The 27,214-nt window shown below is 36.7% G+C and overlaps 1 protein-coding gene across 1 annotated transcript; it reads right to left on the minus strand.

Moving 5' to 3' along the window:
• Nucleotides 1-493: 493 nt before the first annotated feature.
• Nucleotides 494-25,806, minus strand: ZMYM1 (zinc finger MYM-type containing 1). The gene is given in 11 exon segments (XM_060622197.3): nucleotides 494-2,844; nucleotides 3,586-3,623; nucleotides 4,054-4,191; nucleotides 5,074-5,227; nucleotides 7,546-7,627; nucleotides 7,629-7,750; nucleotides 7,838-8,006; nucleotides 13,915-14,164; nucleotides 14,354-14,426; nucleotides 16,269-16,438; nucleotides 25,595-25,806. Coding segments are annotated over 10 exon segments (3,423 nt in total). The 5' UTR covers nucleotides 16,365-16,438; nucleotides 25,595-25,806; the 3' UTR covers nucleotides 494-543.
• Between the last annotated feature and the right edge of the window lie 1,408 nt (nucleotides 25,807-27,214).

The following is a 27,214-nucleotide window of genomic DNA, read 5'->3' on the forward strand; positions in this document are numbered from 1 at the left end:
TTTCTGACCTAGTAATTCCAATTTAAAATTTTATCTTCGAGTTAACTCACTCATGTGCAATATGACCTATGTGTAACGTTATTAAATGCAGCATTACGTATAATGGCAAAATATTGTGAAGAATTAAAATGTTTGTCACTAGGGACTATTAAAATATATTATGGTACATCCATACAACGAAAATTTATGCAGTTATGAAAAAAAATCAAGAAACCCTTTAAGTACTGATATGGGACAATCTCAAAAATATGTTAAGTGGAAAAGACAAGTTGAAGAACAGTGTGCACTGCAGAGTATGATCTATGAAAAATATCTCCAGAAAGATATCTGAGAAACAGACAACACTACAGGGAGAAATGGGTACTAAAAAAAGGGAAGGAGACTTTTCACTGTACACCATTCTGGTTTTTGAATTCTGAATCAAGTGAATGTTACATGTTCTGGTGAAAAAAAATTTTTCTTAGGAGATAAAATTTTGAAATAAAAACAAACATTCCAGCAGAAATACAAAATTCTTTTAGGTAAAACTCAAATTAGCAAGTGTTACATCTCTTTCATTGGATGGATAAACTTTTCCACAATCCCACTGAGTCTTTCAGGTTCCATCAGTTTATTTACCAATTCCTGCTCAATAGCCATTAGGGCTAGGCCACTAAGCTTCTCTTGTCCCATGGTATGACATAAATATGTTTTAAGACGAGGCAGTGTAGAAAATGAGTTTTCGGCACTTGAAGTAACTGGCCAAGACAAAGCAATATATAACAGCTTTGATATGCAAGGAATATTATTGTGAAGACCATGCTGGATAAACAAATAGCCAAGATTGATGAAGTTGATACAATCATAATCTATGACAAAGTTAAGCTTTGCATATTGCCGATAAAATCTAAGTTCTGGGATGATGTCTGCGTCAAGTTTATAAAATTCTTGGACATGTTTGGCTGTTGCTTCATTTAACGGTTCATTCCATTTAAATAATAGTTCTGAAATTTGCTTCATTTTGCAATAATCAAACTCTGAAAAACATAATTTTAAATTATTTAATATAGTGTCCAATCCTTGGTAATAAATATTAATTTTATATTGTTCTTCTGTTGAGGTAGGAAAAAAAGTACTATCTGAATTGCCAAGATCTATTGTTTTCTGAATTTTTCTTCTTTTCTGAAAAGAAGGTCTTTCAACTTCAAAACTTTTACTGGTTATTTTTTGACATATTTCCTCTGTTCCATCCCAGATAGTTTTGAAATAGACGTCATTTCTTTCAGATGATAAACATTCCAAAATTGCTTCTATTTTTGAAGACAATGAAAAAATATCTATGGTTTCACTCTGAAGCTCTTTGGAAAGAATTCCTGTAACACTTAACACTCGATAAAGAAATTTCAAACAAAAGATAAATTCAAATTTGGAAACCAATGTTAACAAATCACTCAATTCATCAGCCAAACTTGTATTTGAAGAATGGCTTGCTACAAATTCCAGTGTTTCAATAATCTCTGGAAGACCCTCGATCACTGATAGTAACATACGATCATGGGCTGTCCAACATGATTGTGATGTATGTTTCTTGCATGTTTTGTTTTGACTTAGTTTACAAATATTTTGAAAATGTGCAGACATTTCCCCAGACATATGAATAGTGTTGAACAAAGAGCTGAGAGTATTTAGAGTAATTCGGAGTTCTTTTACTTCTTTACAAAACCTAATTACTGCTAAATCCAAAAAATGGGCATAACAATGTATGTACAAAGCTCTTGGCTCTTCTTTCTTGAATTCTGCTGCAACTTTATTAAATTTTCCCCTCAAATTCATGGTACTATCATAGGCCTGGCCGCATATTTTACTCAAATCAACTCCAATTTGCTGCAGGTAAGTTTTGATAGTTCTATGTAAGTCAGTCCCAGTCATCTCTTCAACATCTATGAAACCCAAGAATCTTTCTTTTATTAAGACAGCCTTTGACATTTTTTGTGGGTATCTTACACAAATGGAAAGCTGTTCTTTAGTGGCACTATCAGTTGTCTCATCACATATTATTGAAAAAGCTGGGGAGACATTGATTTCATTCACAATATCTTGCAGTATTTCAGTCTTTATTATTTCAATAATATCATTTTGAATTTGTGTACTATTATAGAAGTCAACTTGTGAATTCAGAAGTCGGAATACTTCCTCTCCTTTATCTTTTGCTCTGATTTCTAACAATTCTAAAAAATTGCCTTTATTCACAGTTGAAATCGACTGATCATTTCCCCTTAATGATAAACTCTGCTTCCCAAGAAATAAAATATTTTCAATTATAAGCTTTAGGTACTTTTTATTTCCTTCCATCTGTTTTGAATGGATAGATAAATTATCATTGACAGCTTCATCACAAAACTGGGATTCCCTCCAAAACTGCAATGACTTCAAATGCATTTCACTTTTTTCATGCTTTCTGAATTTTTCCAGAGTCTTTTTCCAATTAGAAATTCCTTGGGCTGCTAATGATTCTCCTCCACAACTAAAATTTTTTTGGCAGAACAACTGGCATGAGTAACAGAATGTCACATCCTTTTTAATACTGCTTTTCAAATGCTGGAAATTTGAACACCAAGATTTCTTAACACTTCGTGATTTATCTTTAACTTTTAGTACTTTGGAAGTAAATTTTGGATGACATAGTCCATCACTTATTTTCACAGATTTCATATTGTATGTAGCATCTTGGTTTGACACTTGATCTTTCTGTACTTCTACACTGGAGCCAACTGCATTCTGACTGGATATTGATGAAGATGGTGAAAGGCTTGACTGTTCAACACTATTATTAGCAACACCAGTACTTGATTCACTGGGTAAACTCTTAGAAATGTTTGGGAGAAAAAAACAAAAACATTTGTTTGAACAGTTATCAAATGATTAAAATATCAAACATATCTATTCTAATAACACAAGAAAATGAATAGGTACGTTGCAACATGAGCTCCACTAGGGGGAAACATTAACAATTATTTATAACGTAAAGTTGCGATCTAGATTCAACATTAAATGTTCAAAGAATCTTGGGGTGCCTGGATGGCTCAGTTGGTTAAGTGTCTGACTCTTGATTTTGGCTGAGGTCATGATCTCATGGTTCGTGAGATGGAGCCCCCTGTTGAGCCCCTCTTCAGCGTAGAGCCTGCTTGGGATTCCTTCTCCCTCACAGTCTGCCCCTCCCCTGCTTGCTTACGCATGCTCTCTCTCTCCCTCAAAATTAAAAAAAAAAATGTTCAAATAATCTTTTGGTATGTAATTGTAATAAAAATAATTTTTATTGCTCATAGGACTATAGTATTGAAAAAGGTAATAAAGAACCCAAAGGAAAAACTATGACTAATAATACTTATGTTTAAATATTCTTAATAATTTCAAGTCAGACCTGAGACTTGGGAAATTGAATATGAATACCAAAAGATGTTTATTGCTCAACTTTTTTGAGTTCTAGGATGAAAACAGGAATGAATGTGGTCATATATATGTATATATATGAATTGTGTGTATATACACACAAATATACTTAACAAAGAAAATACAGCATCAAAAAATATTAGGAACAAAACTTACATCTACAATGACATTTGCTGTTACTGAAGAAACTGTATCTGCTAAAATAAAATAGAGTATCATCAATTCAAGATCTTATACTATAATCTACAAAATAGCATCATAAACCACAATTGCTTATTTCGTATCAGACAACAAAAACAAACTTAGAATAGGGGCGCCTGGATGGCTCAGTTGGTTAAGCGTCTAACTTTGGCTCAGGTAATGATCTCACGGCTCGTGGGTTTGAACCCTGCATTGGGCTCTGTGCTGACAGCTCAGAGCCTGGAGCCTGCTTTGGATTCTGTGTCTCCATCTTTCTCTGTCCCTCCCCTGCTCGTGCTCTCACTCTGTCTCTCTCTCTCTCTCTCAAAAATAAACAAACATTAAAAAAACTTAAAACAACAACAACAACAAACTTAAAATAGATAGATTTATCAAGGATGGGAAAACAGTGTATATGTCAAATATCTTTATTATCAATTTTACCTTGTGAGACATCAGAGTTCATGATGGGTAGGGAGACATGAGTATCTGCCAGTGACACTATATTGCTTATAATTGGAGTTGTATCTTTCTTTGGAGAAAAGAGCCCCGTTGAAGCATCATGTACCATGGAAACATTTACTGATAAAAATAAGAAGATTTCTCAAAAACCAGGCAGAATCAATCAGAAAGCATTATTTAATAACAAGTTATTTCAACAAACAATGGAAATATCTAATAGCTTTAGGTATTGCTGGATATGAAGTAAGGCTAAGGAATAGGTAGGCTCTTTAGGATAACACATTAATAACCTTAAACTGATAAATTACATTTTCTATTTTTTTGTATATTTTATCTTTGCATACAATTTCTTAGTTCTTTATACACCATTTGCTTGAAATTTCAAGCAAATCTTTACATGAAATTACCCACAAAGAAGAGAAAAGAGATTCCTATAGAATCTCCTAATGGGTATCATTTCTAACACTTCCAAGATTCTTAACCTTCAACATGAATGGAGCTAGACTGGTTTCTAAGCTAACAGTGCAGAGATTTCCATCATAAGCCAGTTTACATAATGTACAAGCCCCAGGAGAATCATTCACTTTATTATCTATGTAAATAGCACCAATGGTTCTATAGGAGGCTCTCTGATGGAATACAAAGTTGGCTCTGGGTTATTTGTGCTTTTCTACTAGTGAACTTCAAACTATTTCCAACTAGCTCTACTTCCTGTAAAAAATGTAACTAACTACTAGCCTTGTTTTTACAAAGCAGGGTTGAGTACAAAATTCTATATTCTAATACAACGATTTTCATAAATAAATATTAAGTCTCTGGTGGTGAAGTAGACTTTCTTTTACATAAAACTACTGGAAACTTTTTTTTGCAACAAGTTTTGCATTGTTTTGATTTTTAAGTCAAAAACTTAACCTTGAGATAAATCAAGGTTATAAATTAAAGGAAAGCAGTAATATTCTTCAATAGTTTCTAATCCTCTGATAACTGCTAAATAAACATTACCTGTAGAAGATTCCATCTTAGCTTTATTGTAAGCAGAGAAACAATTAATAGAACAGAAAAGGTCTGTCTTCCCCAAGTCATTGGTGGTCTCAATCATTTCATCTGAGGGCTTCAATGATTTGCAAAGAACAGATGTAAGTGTTTTGGCTGGTTTCTGTTTAGAGATTAAAGTAATATTCATATTCCCGGTATATGATATATATTGTTAACAAGCAAAACATATCCACCATTACTGCTATTAGCTGAAATATAATAAGTAATGATGATGAAGCCCTGTTTTACACTTTCCTAAAAGCCAGGAAAAAAAGGCACTACGGATTACAATGACTAAAATGAGGGAAATAGATCAATCCAAAATATAACTATTTGTGTTATGTCTCAGATATATATTAGTTGCAGCAGTAATATATACGCAAGCAATGAAGGAGGTCACAGAAAATGTTTCTCAATCCAGGCAATCAAAGCCAACTGGATAAATAAATAAAAGCCTTAAAATTATATCTCTTTCCTCAATTCCACTTTGGATATAAACTCAGGGAAGCCTTTTATTCGTGCTAAGGAGGAGCCAGAAAAGGGTGCTTAATTAAGTTATAACATGCTGTGAGAATTACTGTTAGGCTAACTTCATGGTAAAAATTGCAAGCATATTATAAGAAGGCAGCACATAAGCAGTAAGATGTATAGAATATAGTGCATTCAGTAAGTGTACAAAGGTAAAGGATATAAACTGAGGTTCACCATCTATTGTTTCTACTGAAAGAGGAATCCTCATTCCTGGACTAGGCAATGGTGAAAAAGAACTGCTTTGGGGGACATAAAGTGCAAAGACAGTTGCAAATATATAGGTTTTCTTCTGTGAAAGAACAGGATATTGGCAAAGGAATAATGAAACAAAAAACAGAGTCTAACTTTGAAAATTCTTTTACCCTTTATTAGTATGACTTTTTATACTGAGACACCCCTAACAATTCATCAATATTTAACATCAAGTAATAATAGTACTATGTATCATCTGTAGTTAGTTAATTATTCATATGGGAAAAGTAATAATTAATTTACTCTATTAAGATGTGGGGGGAAAACAATGTGGTCAAAGTATATTTATATCAAACAATCCACTTAAAAAAAAGTCACCCCATTTTTAGATTCATAGATTTGAACAATTTTCTAAATCTTTTTTTTTTTAATTTACATCCAAGTTAGTTAGCATATAGTGCAATAATGATTTCATGAGTAGACTCCAGTGATTCACCCCGTATGTGTAACACCTAGCACTCATCCCAACAAGTGTCTTCTTTAATGCCCCCTTACCCATTAAGCCCATCCCCCCACCCAGAACCCCCCCAGCAACCCTTAGTTTGTTCTCTGTATTTAAGAGTCTCTTATGTTTTGTCCCCGTCTTTATATTATTTTTGCTTGTCTAATTCTGGATTACACTTAACTAACAATATGGATTTTCTCCATTATCACTATTACAATAATATCTGATATGCAGGGTGTAGTGTTAAATGGTGCTTTTTAAACTCCTTTACCCAAACCAGCCCTACCCCATCACATAGGCTGAATAACTAGGTACTCAAAACAGGCTCTTAAATACAGGACAAAGCCTATTTATTGAGTGTGACTGATAAAGAATGAAAAGATGGAATGGCATTTCTTGCCTTCAGAAGGCTCCCATGCCTTCCATTCTCCCATTTCTGGTCCAAAGGCAAGATACTCTCATGGTGTGGACATTCTGTCATAGATAAAAGGTGGCTCATAAATGACCTGTTTGAATTGTTCAGACTTGCTGAGAATCCCATCTTCAATTGCTTATTTTTAAGGAAGAATTTACAGAGATAGGGAGTTGGGTCTCAAAGCATCATCTGAACAAGCAAGACAACAGTCCCACCTCATGAAAGGGGCTCAAACCACTAATTGTGTTAATCTCATTTAGTCCACCAAAGTAGAACCAGCTTCTCTGCTCTCAGAACCAACCACCAAAGGTTCTCCCACCAGAAATAGAAGATTATTTCTCACAGATTCAGATAAGCCTGTGACATTCTTGATTCACTTTAACCTTGCTTAGGGTTTAAGAAAACAGAATTAAAAACACCTTTGTGGTTGAGTCTTACTGACCAGTAGGCTATTGTTATTTCTGCTATCTCTAATCTCAGTTTATAAACAAGCTTCTATCTGCGTGGCTTTTTTTCAAGGCAGATGATCATCCTGAGATATTTTAGGAAAATCTCCATACAGCATTTATTATGAATTGCTATGTAAGAGCAACTGTCAGAAGTCTTTCATTTCATCTCCTTCAATGTGTTGCCAACTGAAACTATTCCCAATGGTACTAAAATCTAATCCCCACATTTTCCTGAAGTGGAACCACTCACAAGCAAACTAATGGAAGGAACTCAATCTTGGATTTTTCATTTAGTCCCATGCAAATTCCAGTGCAGTGGTCCTTATGCAACAGGTCTTTATTTTTACCTGCTTATATGCTGTCATACCCTTTGAACTAATAAAGTAATGGGACTGGCCTTTCATTGGAAGTATATGCAACAGACTAGACAGTGTGATCGTAAGCCCTACAGTTCTCACAACAGATCACAGGAGGCTGTTCAAGTGAGAGTGAAGAACAGGCATTACTACAAAGACAGTGTTTCACATTCTGATATTTTACTTCATACTGAATCTAGGATTTAAAAGAATTCACTAAAAATGCTAATATTTAAGCAAAATAATCAGAATCCTTAAAGTTTAAAAAAAAATTACAACTTACAACAGTAGTCTTCTGACACATGCTGCACTTGGTTAAAATGTTATTAGTACATATGGCAACAAATGCTTTTCTTTTTTCTTCATATGATGAAAGACAAGACTGGCTGCAAAAATTTTTGCTAGAGTCATCCAGCTGGATGCTGATCACATCCTTTAGATTTAAAATGTCTCTGAAAATAAAAACAAGGGCACTATTAAACATTTTTATAAGTTAAAGCACACTCTCAAGTGACCCTCTCCCGTTTCACCTACTTGAGGAGTGTGCAGCAGCAGTAATAGCCTTGAAATAAGAAAACCTTTGGTATTTAGTTCTAGGACTTACATTCAGTAGTGATGGATAAGTCATTTATACTCTCAAATGTTAATTCCCTCATCTATAAAGTAGGGACTATAAATTTTTTTGTAGTATTTTTTTTGAGAGAGAGAGAGCATGAGCTGCAGAGGGGCAGAGAGAGGGAGAGACAGAATCTGAAGCAGGCTCCAGGCTCTGAGCTGTCAGCGCAGAGCCGGAAGCGGGGCTTGAACTCACGAACCATGAGATCATGACCTGAGCCCAAGTTAGATGCTTAACTGAGCCACCCAGGTGCCCCCAAAGTAGGGACTACAAAGCACATCTGAGAGCGTAGTTTTGAGGACTACCTAGTCTGTATTAGTTAGTGCTAGTCATAACAAAATGATGATGAGAAATCACATATTCATTCCTCAGCAAATTTGGAATCTACAAAATATATCAAAGTACAGTCTACAAAATTCCAGAGATCCTCCAGAGACTTTCAAGGGGTTCACAAATCAAAACTATTTTCATATTAAAATGTTATTTGTCTTTCTCGTGTTAACATTTCAAGTGATGGTGTAAAATCAACAATGGGCCACTGCAATTCCACTCCTAGATATGCACCCCAAAGAAGTGAAGGAGTACTCAAAAAAGGATAGACACATGCATGTTTCTAACAGCACTATTTCAAATAGGTAAAAGATGGTGCCAAGCTGGCTCCATCAGTAGAGCATGCGATCTCTGGACTGTGGGTTCAAGCCCCACGTTGGGCCTGGAGTTTATGTAAAAAAAAAAAAAAAAAAAAGCTAAAAGATGGAAACAGCCCAAATGTTCACCAATGAATGAATGGATGAACAAATTGTGATATATCCATACAGTTGAATATTATTCAGCTGTAAAAAAAGAACGAAGTACTGATATACATGTTATAACATGGATAAACCTTGAAAACCTTATGCTAAAAGCCAGACACAAAGGGTCATATGTTGTATGATTCCATTAATATGAAATATCCAGAAAAGATAAATCCCCAGCAAGAAGACAGACTGGTAGAGACAGAACATTTTACTTTGGAGAACAGAAATATCTTGGAATTAGACACCCTGAGTATACTAAACATTACTGCAATGGCTTTTTGTTATGTGAATTTCACCTTAATAAGCTGGGAGGGAAAAAAAAGGCTGGAAAAAACGTTTGCCAGAGCCTTAGGCAAATTAAGGCACTTGCACCAAAATGTCCTAGTATTTGTTATTCACTGCCATACATTCACTGTAAAAATCAATTTATTAAACTTCACCCTTGACAACCTCTTTTCAGTATTCTGTGATGAAATGGGACACAGGCATAAAGTACTTCCCCTGCACACTAAAGTATGATGGCCGCCGCAAAGAATATCTCATGTGGGAATGTTAACAGTTACAACCTAAGGTAGCTACTTTTTTTGTGGAACATATTTTCACTTGAAAGAACAAACTATTATCCAGAAGTGAGTATCTGGTAAATATTTTCTCAAAAATGAATAAAGTAAGACTGTAACTTCAAGATAAACTGGCAGTATTCATTGCCAATGATAAAATTTGAGCTTTCATTGAAAATTAGAATTTTCAGAGGTGCCTGGATGGCTCAGTTAAGCGTCCGACTTCAGCTCAGGTCATGATCTCATGGTTTGTGAGTTTGAGCCCTGTGTCGGGCTCTGTGCTGACAACTCAGAGCCTGGAGCCTGCTTCAGATTCTGTGTCTCCCTCTCTCCCTGCCTTTCCCCCTTTCACGCTCTGTCTCTCAAGATAAATTAAAAAAAAAAAATTGAAAAAAAGAAAAATTAGAATTTTGGGGGTGCCTGGGTGGTACGGTTAAGCCATTGACTAAGCAAGTCAGTTAAGTATCGGACTCTTGGTTTCAGCTCAGGTCATGATCTCAACAGTTTCGTGAGTTTGAGCCCCATATCAGACTGTATGGTGACAGTGTGGAGCCTGCTTGGGAGTCTCTCTGCCCCTCCCCCACTCGTGCTGTCTCCCTCTCAAAATAAATAAATAAGCTGAAAAAAAAAAAAAAAATTAGAAATTGGAAAATCTGCCACCTCCAATTTGATTGCTTCCCAATAGTTAAACTTTCCTGATGAGATTAGTAGTGACGATGAGGATTATTTTTGGGGGTGGTGATTTTTTTTTTTTTTTAGCAAATGTGATTTTTGAAATATTGCATAAAGAAATATGTTAACATTTAGAAGATCTGCATAACTCAGTGAACCATTATTTCCCAAATTATTATACCAGGTAACAAAAATCATTCATTTATGGGTAAAAAAAACATTCAAAGTACAGACAGACCAATGATTGTAACCTAACAAGACCAATGAATTTTAACCAAACAGTACAAAAAAATTTTGATATGGTTTCAGATTCTACATTCCAAATAACCTTTAACAATACTTGGGTGGAGTGCCACAGAAGAGCACCACAAAATCTAAAAGGCTATTAAAACACTCTTCCCTTTTCCAATTACATATTTGTAGGATCAGTTTTTTTTCACACTTCAGCTAAAACATTTTCCAATGAACTGAATACAAAGGCAGATATGAAAACTCAGCCAGACATTAAAGTGGTTTGCAAAATAAAATCATGCTTACTAAATTTTTCTTAACATTTCTTCTCATCAAATTAAAAAACATATATGGCTAGTTTTCATTTAAAAATCTTATTTATGTAGGGGCATCGGGGGGGCTCAGTCAATTGGGTGTCTGATTGTTGATTTTGGCTCAGGTCATGATCCCAGGGTTGTGGGACTGAGCCCGTCAGGCTCTATGCTCAGCATGGACCCTGCTTGAGATTCTCTCTGCCCCTCTCTCTCTAAAATGAATTTTAAAAAATATTATTTATGTCAACATGCACTGAGTTATTATTTTTAAATGACTGTTTTTAAATAATGAGCTTAAAAATTTCTCCATTTTAATTTCTAACACAGTATATATTAGTAGATATAACCTATGAACTAAAGCTCTCTGTCTCTTCAATAATTTTTAAGAGTATACAGGGGTCCAGGGACCAGAATGTTTGAGGACTGCCAAGATATCTGGCTACTTAGAACCTTCAGAATATCAATCATTCAGTGTAATAATTATCCAGATGAAATACTCCTGAAATCAGCACTATTTTAACACTTCAACATTTACAAATTTTTAGTGTATTATGATCTTTCTGCCTCTTAAACAAATGGTACCAAAAATAACAGGTTCATTTCATGAACCCCAATCAGTCATTTTACTGGTTTAAGATACAGTTCTAAATGCAGTATCTGAGTTGTGCTATCCTTGTATTTCATTTGACAAAAATTTTTCTAGGTTTCACTGTGTGCCAGCTAGTGTTTAGGCACTGGGAATATAAACAGGAGTATGATCTGGTTCCTAATCTCAAGAGGTTCACGGTCTAACCGGGGCAATATCAATTTTTTAAAATATTAATGCTATGATTAATATTATAGGAATTATGAACACTACTGAAACACAGACCATGGAACAACTACTCCGAGTGGTTGGGAGTTAGGAAGAGAGGACGGAATGGTGTGCGAATAGACAAAAGGTAAAGATATTGGAGGCAGACCTTTAAGACAGAAATTAGCCAGATAGAAAGGGAGGCAGAAGAAACTGCATCGGCAGAAGCATGAAGTCTGAAAACGCTTACTGGTTTTTACTGCTACCAGCATACTAGATTGCTGGTTTCTAATCTACTAAGGCCTTATAAAGAAAAAATAAAAAAATGAATTTTCTTAAAAGTGCCTACAATTAGCTTAAACTAACTCTTAAGCATCGGACTGAACAACTTTCCTATATATATAAGTGTTACAGCATTAGTGCACAGGGATATTCTGAACTCTGTTGGTTGCTTTCAGGATCTCTGGTTGGTTCCACCTGGGATACTAAGGTACAGAAACAAGAGTTCTTCAAAAGAAGTCTTCTCTAACATAATTTAAAATGTCATTTTCAAAGCTAACTTTCATTTGGTTCATAAAACAGAATAAAGATTGCAATAACTCAAAACAGATTTTAAATCACTGCTATAAAAGAAACTTCAACAAGGACTGATAATTAGCTAAAACTTGAGAACTACGTATTAATGCAAGATGCTAATAAATGTGAAGGAAAAACAATTTCAAAACAAGCACAGGTTACTCTGAAAAATGGATGGACTCTCCTAGCCTAAGCACTACCACCTTTCCACCAACGTATACAATAGTATTTTGCATCAAAAAAAATTCTGTATTCCAAAGAAAGTAAAACTTGTTTCTTGTTTTTGCTTATACTGGATTTCTTTGCCTTAGAGAACTTACTATATCTTTCCTGTTTCAGCCTTTTCAATCTACCTGGGAGATGTGCTGAAGATGTATAATGGGCCAAAATAGTAACATGATACCTTAACTTCTGAGGGCCTCAGTTTCCTCAAAACCAAAAGAAAATGTTTGGACTGGATGATCTCTAAGGTCCCTTCCAGTTTTATGTTTCTGCAGAGAAAGAAAGCAGACTGAAGAAAAGTGCCTTACAGCCCTTAGCAAAAAAGAAAAAAGACACAGTATTGAAGGGTTGAAAAAGCACAAGAGAAAGGTCAGTTTCAGGGTCTAAGACTTGCAGCAAAGGGTAACACCAAAGCGCCAGCAACCAATAAAAAGGATTTGTAAGTTTGTTAAGAGAGTAGTAATAGTAATAATTAACATTTACTGAGTTCTTATTACATGCCACTATTGTTCTATCACTTAAATCTATTATTTAATGCTCATAATTCTTATGTACATTGAATTAAACAGATGGGAATACTAAGAAGTTCTCAGTGCTTTTCAAACTTTAGCATTATATACGTATCATCTGGGGACAAAAGCACTTCTGATTCAGTGGGTCTGGGTGAGACCTGAGATTCTGTGGTTTTATTTAACAAGTTCCCAGATGATACTAATACAGCAGCTATAAGATACAAAATATAACCATAAATGGAGAAAGCAAGATTCAAATTATGGCAATCTGATTCCAAAATAAGACATCTGAAAGGAATTTATTGTATTTACAAGCAAAACTGGTGACCTATGTGTTTTCTTCATTCTGAAACAAAAACATCTAAAATTTAGCAATAGCATTTCATGAGCGTTAACAAACCAGAATATTATGATAGGAGTCTCAAAGCACACTGATCTACATATCAGGGTAGAGTTCAAAGTTCTGGACATTTTCCACTAATTCATTATGAAATTAGTACTACTTCCTTTCTCTGCATCTAAATTGCCTTACATATGTAAAAATTAAAAAAAAAAGTTAGCAATAAAGACCCCGACAGTAGCTCACAGAAATCTTGAAAAGATATCTATCCATTTATGTTTACCTGTGACTATTCGATTTTGCAAAAGAATCAAATAACTTCATTACAAGAGAAACGTTATATAATTTTATACCTTGGAAGATCCAAATAAACTGTTATATGATTAATGTGTTAGTGCATCCTATACAGTTAAATGATAAAATAGAATGGGCATATAATAATCCCACTTATAGAGAATTTCGACTAGAAAGAAAAGTAAATTTCAGAAGTCACACTATTTAAAGTTGAAGAGAACTAGAACTCCCTATGTTTTAATTTGTGCAAATCTCTCAATAAAAAAACTATTTCTGAAGAATCTAATAAAGGAAGTGAAAGCAGAAGCAGCTTCTTTTCACTAAATCAAGGTGATACTACTTCAGAAAAAATGAAAATGTAGGTAATTACAACCAAGACTGATCGAGCTCTATGTAGGGGAAGTAAAAGTGGGCATAATTTAGAATTATATACTTTGAGCAGTTTGAACAAGTTTTCTTGGGAAGAGCTGGTGAACTGGCAGATGAAATGTATTCGGTGATACAAAACGTGGAGCAGAAGAGCTGAGTAGACCCCTTCCTCTGATAAGCAGTTTGCCCCTTCTGAAGAATTTTTTTACAACCAGAACAGGAAACCTGAATAGCTGTGGTTGAAACTGAAGGAAGCATTTTATTCATGCCAGATGATGTCAGAGAAAGCTGAATGCTTGTAGTCAACTGTGGAGCTATAAACACAAAACAGGAAGGAAGAAAATTAGTATTTACATAAAATTAAGTATGCATTCTTTCATTTTCATTTAGAGGTTATTTCTCCTGGACGTGAAACCCAAAACAAACAATGCACACTATTCAAACATATTCTAAAAAAGCAGAATAAATTGGCTATTACATTTAGAATAAAGTGATTCTATTACCACTGTCTGAAAATGTAGTATTTATTTTCAGTTCATTCTCCTGAGTTTTGGGCTGCTGGGCTTGAAAATACTCCTAAAAAAGAGATGAAAATAATGAATACACTGTGTATAAAACCAGCAGTTATTCAATAGAAAATGATAAATTATGTTTAAGTCTGTTCAGTGAATTGTATAATTAAACTGAACCATAGTACATAGGTGAACACTCTCCTTTTGGTGATCTTTGACTGACAACACCAATAAATCACATTATGTGTAATCATAACTAGATGTGACTTCAATAGTTTTTGTTCACACAGCCCTTCAGGAGCTACTACAAACAGAGGAGACACACTCAGTAATGACATCTATTTTCCATCCTTGTTCCAGTCATTAATAGCTAACTGTCTTCATAAAGACCATCAACACAAAAGTTGTTGGACTGGCCTAAATGAGTCTTACAGAGGAGGATGTTTCAGAGCAGCAGACAAGCTATCTAAATGTGATTTATGTGTTTGAATGTCCATAGACTGAGGAAGCAACAGATACTTCCTAGATGGACAACATTCCCCAGTGACACCAAGTCAATGAGAGTCATATCCTTACTTGATACTGACTTACTTTAGGCTATTTCTAAACTGAATATTAGAAATAAATTAAAACTGGGGGCACCTGGGTGGTTCAGTCGGTTGAGCATCCGACTTCAGCTCAAGTCATGATCTCATGGTTCATAAGTTCAAGCCCCGCATCAGGCTCTGTGCTGATGGCTCAGAGCCTGGAGCCTGCTTCGGATTCTGTGTCTCCCTCCCTCTCTGCTCCTCCCCCAATTGTGCTCTGTCTCTGTCTCTCAAAAATAAACAAATGTAAAAAAAAAAAAGTTTTAATAAAAAAAGAAAGAAATTAAAACTGAATTTATTTTTTATTTCATTAGAAATTTCAGCTGGTTCATATATAAACATTCTAAGGAAAATTTGGCCCTAGTACAGAATACTCACAGCTTGAATCAGTTTGTCACTTATAGGTTTTTTAGGATATATCTAAAAAAGTTTAAGAATAAACATGAAACTAATTTGGGTAAGATAATTACAAAAAAAATACAAAATTCTAAGGATTGAAAATGTACTAATTCTACTACTTCAATTGAGTCAGTAGCATAAAAACATACAATTAGTTACTCGTATGGTTTCTAGTTAATAAAAATGAAAAGAAAAATGTGTTACCCTTAGCTAGGCCCATAATATCCTAGGCAATCCTTGTATCAATCCAAAAACCCAATTCCAAACATCTATTCTTCTCTCAAATCATATTCTTGCATATAGTTGTGATGGCACTTGACACAATATACTTTATATGATTTGACCAACTACTTTAGGGAAGATAAAGATTTAAGATTCTCTTTTCTAAGTTTATTTACTTTGAGAGAGAGAGAACACGTACATGTATGTATGAGAGTGAGGAGAGGGGCAGAGAACAAGGGTGAGAGAGAATCCCAACATGTGGGGCTCAAACTCACAGTGAGATCATAACCTGAGCCAAAATCAAGAGTTGGAAGCTTAACTGGCTGAGTCACCCAGGTGCCCCAAGATTCAAGATTTTAAACCCTTAGGGACGCCTGGGTGGCTCAGTCGGTTGAGCGTCCGACTTTAGCTCAGGTCATGATCTCACAGCTCATGAGTTTGAGCCCCATGTCGGTCTCTGTACTGAGCTCAAAGCCTGGAGCTTGCTTTGGATTCTGTGTCTCCCTCTCTCTCTGCCCATAACCCACTTGCATTCTGTCTCTGTCTCTCTCAAAAATAAACATTAAAAAAAATAAAAAGAAAATTATTTTTAAAAAAACAAAAAAAAAAGATTTTAAACCCATAAACCAGCATCTGCATAACTGGAATGTACACTTAAACGCTGTTCTAGAAAAAAGAAAATAAAGTAGAATACTTACCTGTGCATTGTCAGATTCTGTCTTAATTTCATCCAGCTGCCCCAGTTGTGGTGCCACTGCTTTGTCACATTCGCTATCTATCGGTGATTCTTTCATCTTAGTATCTGATGCAAAGGAATCCACTAGTTCCAAACTAATGAATTTCTTCTTGGGGAATAGTATCCAGGTTCCTAACATAAAATATGAATTAATGGAGAGCCTGATTTTAAAATTAGTCCTTTTAAATATGGTAGGTTTCTGGAAACACAAAAGGTCTTTAGACAGCTTGGACTCAAGGTTCCTTCACAGTACCAACACTGGCTTTCTTCCCTTCATTCATTCACTATTCCCCAATATAGCTTTGCTGTATAATTCTCTGGTAGACATATCTATGCTTTCTTCTGGGACTAGTCCTCTCCACTTCTATTCCCCCAGGCCTGACTATAGCATAAACCACCAAACTCACAAGTTTACTTTTAACTTATTAAATAGTCTTAGGAGGGGCGCCTGGGTGGCTCAGTCGTTTAAGCGAACGACTTCAGCTCAGGTCACGATCTCACAGTCCGTGAGTTTGAGCCCCGCGTCAGGCTCTGTGCTGACTGCTCAGAGCCTGGAGCTTGATTCTGTATCTCCCTCTCTCTCTGACCCTCCCCCACTCATGCTCTGTCTCTTTCTGTCTCAAAAATAAATAAACGTTAAAAAAATTAAAATAAATAAATAGTCTTAGGAAATGTAAAGTCTTCTATCCAAGGTTAATCCAAATACCTGTACTCACTACCTCTCCCCCAACACTGCCTTCCTATAGAGCCAGTTATTATCTGTATCTTCAACTCTACTTCCCCTCCTTATTGGTTCTTCACATATAAACATTCAAATACATTCAAGGATCCAACTTTTAAATTTTTTTTAATGTCTATTTTTGAGAGTGAGAGACATAGAGCATGAGCACAGGAGGGGCAGAGAAAGAGGGAGACAAAGAATCCAAAGCAGGTTCCAGGCTCTGAGCTGTCAGTATAGAAGGATCCAACTTTTAAAGCTATTGCCCTCTCTCTGACTACTCCCTTCATTCATCCTTGAAATTCTCCCTTTCCTTGAATCCTATGACTCCAAGACCTATTTCTCCTATCTCTTTGCTGGTCTTCTTCTCTTTAAGTTTATTTATTTTGAGAGAGAGACAGAGAGCATGAGTGTGGGGAGGGGCAGAGACAGATGGGAGGGAGAGAATCCCAAGCAAGTTCCACAAGGTCAGCAAAGAGCCTGCTGCAGGGCTTGATCTCATAACCCATGAGATCATGACCTGACTCAAGATCAAGAGTCAGATGCTTAACCGCTGAGCCACCCAGGTGCCCCACCTTTTAAATATGTTTTGAATCTATTTTTCCATTACATTTCATGCCTGCCTTCCTCCACCCCCATGAATGGATTTCTTTTTGGTAACTAGATAAGATAGCTAAAATCCAAAATCACAATATAAAAGACTGTTGCGCATTCAGGCTTAAAAAATAATTCCAGGGGCATCTGGGTGACTCAGTCGGTTAAGTGTTGGACTCTTCATTTCAGCTCAGGTCGCGATCTCACAGTTTGTGAGTTCAAGCCTCACATTGGGTTCCAAGCTGACAACGCGGAGTCTGCTTGGGATTCTTTCTCTCCCCCTCTCTCTAGCCCTCCCTGGCTCAAGCCTGCACTGTCTCTCAAAATAAACTTGAAAAAAAAATCCATTTTACAGCTTTTGAAGAACTAAAAGTGCCTTTTAAAAAATGTTTATTTATTTTGAAAGAGAGAGAGACAGAGCATGAGCAGGAGAGGGACAGAGAGAGAGGAAGAGAGAGAATCCCAAGCAGGCTTCATGCTGTCAGCACAGAGCACGACACAGGGCTTAACCTGAAAACCATGAGATCATGACCCGATCTGAAATTGAGTCAGACGCTTAGCTGACTGAGCCACCCAGGTGCCCCCACAAGTGCCTTTTGATTGCTCAGTCCTGAGGCTCCTTTTTCAAGGACAGACTGGTTCTTTGTATCTTCTTTTCTCTCATCTGAGATCTTTTCCCCACTTTTCTGGTAGCTTTTACTAAAATCCCTTATCACAAAGCAAAGAATTAAATGAATCCTTCAGGCCTGTGAAGTAAAATAAAAGCTCTTATGGCCTCTGCCCAGCCCATACCAGCAAAGTAAAACTCACTGGAAATTAACTATTAAACTATCATTCACCTGAAAGAAAATAGGTAAGTCTAAAAATAAATTAAAAACAAAGCACCTATCGGGGCGCCTGGGTGGTTCAGTCAGTTAAGCATCTGACTTCAGTTCAGGTCATGATCTCGTGGTTGGTGAGTTCAGGCCCCACATCCAGCTCTATGCTGGATAGCTCAGAACCTGGAGCATGCTTCAGATTCTGTGTCTCCCTCCCTCTCTCTCTGCCCCTCCCACTCGCACTCTGTTTCTCTCTCTCTCTCTCAAAAATAAATAAAACATGGGAATGCAAGCTGGTATAGCCACTCTGGAAAACAGTATGGAGGTTCCTCAAAAAACTAAAAATAGAACTACCCTATGACCCAGCAATTGCACTACTAGGCATTTATCCACGGGATACAGGTGTGCTGTTTCTGAGGGACACATGCACCCCAATGTTTATAGCAGCACTATCGACAATAGCCAAAGTATGGAAAGAGCCCAAATGTCCATCAATGGATGAATGGATAAAGAAGATGTGGTATATATATACAATGGAGTATTACTCGGCAATCAAAAAGAATGAAACCTTGCCATTTGCAACTATGTGGATGGAACTGGAGGGTATTATGCTAAGTGAAATTTAGTCAGAGAAAGACAAATATGATATGACTTCACTCGTATGAGACTTTAAGAGACAAAACAGATGAACATAAGGGAAGGGAAACAAAAATATATAAAAACAGGGAGGGGGACAAAATATAAGAGACTCATAAATATGGAGAACAAACAGAGGGTTACTGCAGGGGGTGTGGGAGGGGGGGATGGGCTAAATGGGTCAGGGGCATTAAGGAATCTACTCCTGAAATCATTGTTGCACTATATGCTAACTAATTTGGCTGTAAATTTAATAAATAAATAAAAATAAAAATAAAAAATAAAACATTAAAAACAAAAACAAAGCACCTATGAGCTTTTGCATCTTGGAATCCTTCCAATGTGTCAGTCATCACACAAATATGAAAATAATGGAAAGCACCCTGAAAGTGTAATTAATCTGTAACATGTTTCTGAAGCAGGGGAAAACAGTATAGAACTGTTGGAAAAACAAAAAGAGCAAAAAACACATATGAATAATAAATCCAGTACTTCCTTTTCCAACAAGATGCACATTAATGTAAAATAAGTCCTAGAAACCCTTTTTTTTTTTAAAGATTTTATTTTTGGGGTGCCTGGATGGCTCAATCAGAGCATGTGACTCTTCATTTCAGGGTTGTGAGTTTGAGCCCATGTTAAGTGTACAGATTACCCAAGCTGTACCCAAGAGACAGATGCTGAACTGATTGAGCTTCTCAGGTGCCCCCCCAAAATCTTTTATTTTTAAGTAATCTCTACACCCAACGTGGGCCTTAAACTCATGACCCTTAAATCAAGTCACATGTTCCTCCAACTGAGCCAGCCAAGAATTGAAACCTTTTTTTTTTTAATGTTTATTTATTTTGGGGAGACAGAGTACAAGCAGGAGAGGGGCAGAGAGAGAGGGAGACACAGAATCTGAAAACAGGCTCCAAGCTGTCAGCACAGAGCCCGAAGCAGGGCTCGAACCCACGAAGTGCAGGATCATGACCTGGGCTGAAGTCGGGTGCTTAACTGACTGAGCCACTCAGGTGCCCTGAAACCTCTTTTTAATATAGTCTCTCACCTGCCCCAACTGGGGCTAAAAAAAAAAAGTTGAAGAGCATTAATTGTACTAGGCTCAATGTGGCACATATTCCTGATGGTTACTACTACTTGGTAATAACCAATTAAAACATTTTAATTTAAACCAAAGAGGAATATAACATGAAGCAAAAAACAAAATTCACATTAATTTTTAAAGTAAAACAGGAGACTGCAAAGAATTACAAGCTATTAGGAGTTATTTCTAGACATACAAACAGACCTCCACAGAGAATGTATGTACTTTCCTCCTGGAAAATTGGTACAATACGGCTTATATAAGCTTGATTCTCCAAATTGCTTACCCTTAATCTTTTAATTCTTCTCCAATATATTGTGCTCATACTGTTCTCCTACCTGTAAAGTCATTTTTGCCTATTCAAATCCTACTCAGCTTCGAAACCAACTCAGCTCCAAGTTTTATCAGATTGGTAAGAATTAAAAATAAAGCTGATAGGGGTGCCTGGGTGGCTCAGTCGGTTGAGCAACTGACTTCAGCTCAGGTCATGATCTCTCAGCTCGGAGCCTAAAGCCTGCTTTGGATTCGTATCTCTCTCTCTCTTTCTCTCTCTCTCTCTCTGCCCCTCCCCCGCTTACGCTTTGTCTCTCTCAGTCTCTTAAAAATAAATGAATATTAAAAACATAAATAAATAAATAAATAGCTGATAAATCTAGGGGTGCCTGGCTGGCTCAGTCAGCAAAGCATGTGACTCTTTTGATCTCCAGAGTCCTGAGTTCAAGCTCCAGGTTGAGTGTAGAAATTGCTTATTTAAAAAAAAAAAAAAAAAAAAAATCTAGGCAAAACAGAGTAGTCTTCAGTATGATAAACCCTCCTACTGAAAACAATGATAAAATTAACAGGCTTTGCCCCTGAGGGCACTTTCCAGGGCAGAGGAACAAGCCCAAGCAGAAAACAGGCATACTGAACTAAGGAGCTGGGAGTTCTGGGTCACCAAAGTAGTTGGAACTCTAGAGGCACAAGGGAGAGGTGAGAACCAAGGAGAAATAACCCCCCCAATTTGCATACAAGTATCCTCCTCCTCCACGTATTAGCTGACTTCCAAACTGCATATCAATACTCTGTAGATATGAAACAGAAAATAGCAACTGGGAGTCTAAAGAGCTGAAAAGAGATTATAGAAGCTTTGCAGAGCTAAGAACAAAGTTGAAATTTAAGCCCAGCAAAGGTAGAGGGGACTTGGTAAAGATCTGGACTTGCAGGTGAGACTCCAGGGGAGCACCATGTGCTAGGAGTACAGACCAAAACCCAGGAGAAAAGACTACTCCCTAGAAGAAAGCAAACCAAAAGTAAATAAGCCCTAACAAGGCCTAATACTAGCCTCAACAGGATTAATGTAATCTGTAAGAACTGTCTGCCTGCCTACAGGAAACAGCACTCTCTGGAGTTAGTGCAGTTAGTCTTTAAATTTTTTCATCCACAGTGTTCACAGTACAGTAAAAATGTATGGGTACACCCCAACCAAAAACTCCCAAATAAGACTGACTGAAAATCAATTAAAAGAAAAAAGACAATAAAACTGACCTACAGGTGGCTAATATTGGTATTATCAGGCTAGGTCTTTGGCACATTTGAGAAAACAGAGAAAAAGAGAAGTTTAGCAGAGTCCTGGAATTTAAAAAAAAAAAAAAAGAGTTAATGGAAATTTTGAGAATTGGAAAATAGGGAAATTAAGAATTTAATAAATTTTATATCAATAGTAGAAAGTAGTTCAGACTAATGCATAAAAGGGTAAAACTACAAAAAAATGTAAGTAACATGTGGAGTATGACAATATATCTATTTACAGATGTAAACAGAGTCCCAGAAAAAGAGAAAACAGACAATGCAACAGATATAATATTTGAAGAACTACCGGCTGGACAATTTCCCCCAGATAAAGAAAAATATCAAACCACACAAATTCAAGAAGCTCTATGAATACACAAATGAGGAAAATACAAAAGGGAAACACAACTATGTATGTTACAGTTACACTGGTGAAAACTAAAAATAAAATCTTAAAAGCAGCTGAAGAATAAAGACATAACATACAGGAGAACAAAAATTAGAATAAAGTTGTTTTCTTGTCAGAAACAAGTTAGTCCAAGATGCCTGGGTGCCTCAGTTGGTTACGCATCTGAGTTTGGCCCAGGTCATGATCTCGTGGTTTGGTTCCTGAGTTTGAGCCCATATCAGGATCTCTGCTGTCAGCAGGGAGCCTGCTTCCGATCCTGTGTCCCCTTCTCTCTCTGCCCTTCCCCGCTCACACTCCTTTCTCTCTCAGAAATAATAAATAAATTTAATTTAAAAAATAAACAATGAAGTCCAGAAGCCAATGGAGTATTTTTAAGATGCTGGGGGAAAAATACTATAAAATTCTCTAGTCAGTAAAAATATCCTTCAAAAATAAAGGTGAAATAAAGACATTTTCAAATAAATGAAAATGAGAATTTATCACAAGCAAACCTATACTGTAGAAATGCTAAAGAAAATTCTTTAAGTGAAGTACTCCATGGAAATTTGGTGTAAAGACTGGAAAGGGAGAAGTAAATAAAACTGCTTTTATTTGTAGAGAGCATGATGGTTGTATACATAGAAAACCCTAAGGAATATCCTCTCTCCCTCAAAAACAAAAACAAAAACAAAAACAAAACTTGAATAAGTGAACTTAGAAGGATCATAGGATAATACAACATCAATATTTAAAATTTTTGTCTCTTGGGGCACCTCGGTGGCTCAGTCGGTTTAGTATCCGACTTCAGCTCAGGTCATGATCTCGCAGCTCATGAGTTCGAGCCCCGCGTTGGGCTCTGTGCTGACAGCTCAGAGCCTGGAACCTGCTTCGGATTCTGTGTCTCCCTCTCTCTCTGACCCTCCCCTGTTCATGCTCTGTCTCTGTCTCAAAAATAAATAAAACATTAAAACTTTTGTCTCTCACCACTCCACCATTGTACTAGAGGTTTCAGTCAGGTTAATACACAAGAAAGAAAGAAATCTTGAGGGAATAAGTAAAATTGTCATTATTTATAGATGACATGTTCTATACATTGAAAATCCAAAAGGATCTTCAAGTAACTGCTGAAATTATTAAGTAAATTTAGGAAGGTCAATATTCAAAAATCATTTCTTTTCACTATAACAATTAAATATTTTAAAACAACCATTTTCTACAGCATCAATAAAACATCAAATACATCTAATGAAATATGTCAAGATCTCTACAATGAAAAACAAAACAATGCTAAGAGAAATTAAGAAAGATATAAATAAATGGAGAAATAAAGCATGCTTGTTGATTGACTTAATACTGTTAGGTCAGTTTTCCCCAAACTGAGCTACAGATCAGAATCCCAGTTTTTGTGGAACCTGCAAGATAATTCTAACATATATGCAACGTATACAGAACCTAGAATAGCTAAAATAATCTCAAAAAAGAAAAAAGTTGGAGGACTTACTAGTGGTGTGGTCACAAGAAAAATAAAGTGACTAATGAATGAGTCCAGAAGCAGTTATACTCTAACATTTTACTTCTTTGCATTATAGCTATTTCTTTATACATGGCACTCTGCAAAAACTTGTTTTATTCACTTGTGTTCTGTAAGCTTTTTTACTATCTTGATAGAAAAGCTGGAGGGGCGCCTGGGTGGCTCAGTTGGTAAAGCATCAACTTCGGTTCAGGTCATGATCTCACAGCTTGTGAGTTTGAGCCCTGTGCCGGTCTCTGTGCTGGCAGCTGAGAGCCTGGAACCTACTTTGGATTCTGTGTCTCCCTCTCTATCTGCAGCTCCACAGCTCACATTCTGTGTCTCTCACTCTCAAAAATAAACATTAAAAAGAAAAGCTGGAGGCAGAAGGCTAAATGCTTTTCAAACCAAACTAAAATGTCCTTGCTTAGTTCTACAGGCAATGGGGAGCCACTATTTATGAAGTATTTAGGTACTGGAATTAGAGTAACGATTAGGATGTCCCAACACTCTATTATAAATACACTGCTAGCACAGTATAATTACAACAATTTAAGTGTATGCAAGGTAAAAAGCAGAAAAGAGGGAAGAAATCTTCTAGAAGATAAAATTTGAGCTAGGTTTTAAAGTGTCTACAAAGGATGATGAAAAGTATATTCCAGGTATAGAGACGGCATGTGCAAAATGACAAACGTGGGAACTGTAAGAAGCGGAGTTATTGTTAAAGATAAAAAGTAGTGCTAGTGCAAGGAAATAACATTTGAGAAGCTGACATGGGTCATATCAGAAAGGTCCCTGAACACCAAAATCCTTGAACTTAACTCTTGTAAATCAGTAGCTTTAGGGGTTCAGCAAACATTTCATTCATATTATTTTAAAAATGTACTTTAAAAATCATGAAATATACTTAATTCTATAATATACCAAATGTTAAGTATTTTAGAGACTTCCAAAGCCTCAATTTATGCCAGATTAAGTGACCTTCAGAAAATAGTTTTTCCTGCCATCTAGCTGAATACAGCTCAATTCCTTGTAGCTACAGCTCAATTCCTTGTAGCTTTGTCAGTGACGAGTTAAGAGGACAGCTTTTCACCTATCCTTTTTGGATTGTGACCTGTTATATGCTCACTCACAGAAAATCCCAGAAGCAAATTCATTATTCTAGCAAGGGCATCTACTTCCCTAATGCTCTTGCTTCAACCTACAACTTAAATGGCAAGGGTGCCTGGCTGGCTCAGTCGGTAGACCATGTAACTCTTGATCTTGGGGTTGTGAGTTTGAGCCCCACCTTGGGTACGGAGATTACTTAAAAATAAAATCTTAAAAAAAACGGCAAACTGTTGAATCCTGATACTGTCAAGACTAAAATTAATATAGTTTTGTTGTAAATATTTTATTTTTAGTTCTTGTTATAAATTTTAAGTTCTTGTCTTATATATTTGTGATGAGGAATACAAGTTACTGTCAGGTGTTATTAGTGATCCAACTCTTGCTGAAATTGCATCCTAAGAAAGCTGGAAGTTACTGATTGCACACACTAATCCATGCAAACCAAAATACTCTCAATCCCCGTGCATTAAGGCAAAATACTGAAATAAAATGATAAAGACTGCACCTTCATCTAATCCCGATTTTATATCCCAATTCAACGAGTCAAACTTTTGTAGTAACTATTCAATCTCTTTTAGTTGAGATTCCGTATACACGTCTATTTGCAAAAGAACTTCCATGATGTCTTTTTTTTTTTTTTTTTTTTTTTTTTTAAGTTTGAAAAGTCACCACGGCTTAATCGAGAGCCACCGGTACGATCAGATGAATGTTTTAAAAAAAGAGGCCGCGGACAGAGACTAAACGCCGAAAGCGCAGTTACGACGCAGGGGCAGTGGGCGGCGAGAAACGCTGGAAACGCTGGACAAGGATCCCCCGACTCTGCGGACAAGGTTAAAGAAAAGGACAAACACAACCAGGGGCCTGACCCGAGTTCCCGACTCTCACATGGCGGAAGCCGCACGCAAGGAACCATCTTTAGGACTCCGGCCCGACCCGACGCTTCTTCCTCCCTCTGACAGACGAAACTCTCAGCCCCTTTCTGGTAAGGCGCGGGAATAAAGACCGACAACACAGCCACTTAAGGAGGCTTACTAAATCCCCTCAGTGAGGATCGCCGCAGGACGCTTCTCTAAGGAACTTAACTCTGACGCGAAACAGTCAGGTAGACCCCGCCCCTTTCCCGCCGAGCTGTGCGGCCGAGCATGCGCAGCGCAGCTGGCCGGGAATGATCCAGTTCCCCTTAGCAACAGAGGGCGGGAAGAGCGTTTACAGTCCCGTGGGATCTGACGTATGAAGCCATGCTAGATAGCCACAAATTTGGACACTTAGAGGCTGGGGCAGCGTCGGGATGGACCCAGGAATGGCAGTTAGATTTACTGGATTCAAAAGATGGGTCTCTTAGCAATTTCTGTAAATCCCCAATTTCTTCATCCTTGGGTGCCTGTGTCATCTGCACGTGGATTGGAAAGACAGGGTTGGAAAAGTTCAAGGTACAGAGTAAATTACCAGTAAAAGGAATTACCTGCAGCAATAGAGGGGGTTCAGGCTTTTTGCATTTGCAGGTGGTCTTAGTATATTAAGATGATCCCAAATGAGTGTGTAAAAATCATGGTTTATTTTATTTTTAAAAATTTAAATCCAAGTTTGTTAACATATAGTGTAGTAATGGTTTCAGGAGTAGAATTTAGAGATTCATTACTTACATATAACACCCAGTGCTCATCCCAACAAGTGCCCTCCTTAGTGTCCATCACCCATTTAGCCCATCCCCGCACTCAAGTACCCTTCACCTCTCCTCAGTTTGTTCTCTATATTTCAGAGTCTCTTATGGTTTGCTTCTCCGTTTTTATATTATTTTCCCTTCCCTTTCTCTATGTTCATCTGTTTTGTTTCTTAAGTTCCACATGAGTGAAATCATATATTTGTCGTTCTCTGACTTATTTTACTTAGCATAAGACATTCTAATTCCATCCACGTTGTTGCAAATGGCAAGATTCCATTCTTTTTGATTGCCGAGTAATATTCCATTGTATATATATTCATGGTATATTTTATTTGAAAGCTTTTTAAATGTTTATTTTTGAGAGAGAGAGAGAGAAAGAGTGCGAGTGGGGGAGCGGGAGGGGCAGAGAGAAAGGGAGACACAAAATCCGAAGCAGGCTCCAGGCTCTGAGATGTCAGCACAGAGCCTGATGCAGGGCTCAAACTCAAGGACCTTGAGATTATGACCTGATCTGAAGTTGGATTCTTAATCAATTGAGCCACCTAGGCGCCCCATTCATGGTATATTTTAAATGCTACTTAACAAATTAACATTTTCAACACCTAAAAGAGTATAGTATCGAATAATTGTGCTATTCCTAAAATCATAATAGGATTATAAAAGATATATAGAGTTGAATGATGAATTTATTGCAATCTTGTCTTTGACCATGCTTCCTGAGATATTATCAAAAGTCTATGTCCAGGTCAAAAGGTCCTCCTGACCCCTGCTGCTATGATCCCTAAATGTCCTCTGCAGTTAACCTTAAATTCAGACCCTTTGGTGATTCTGAATACTACATT

Source organism: Panthera onca, chromosome C1, assembly GCF_046562875.1.
Source record: "Panthera onca isolate mPanOnc1 chromosome C1, mPanOnc1 haplotype 2, whole genome shotgun sequence".
NCBI lineage: Eukaryota > Metazoa > Chordata > Mammalia > Carnivora > Felidae > Panthera > Panthera onca.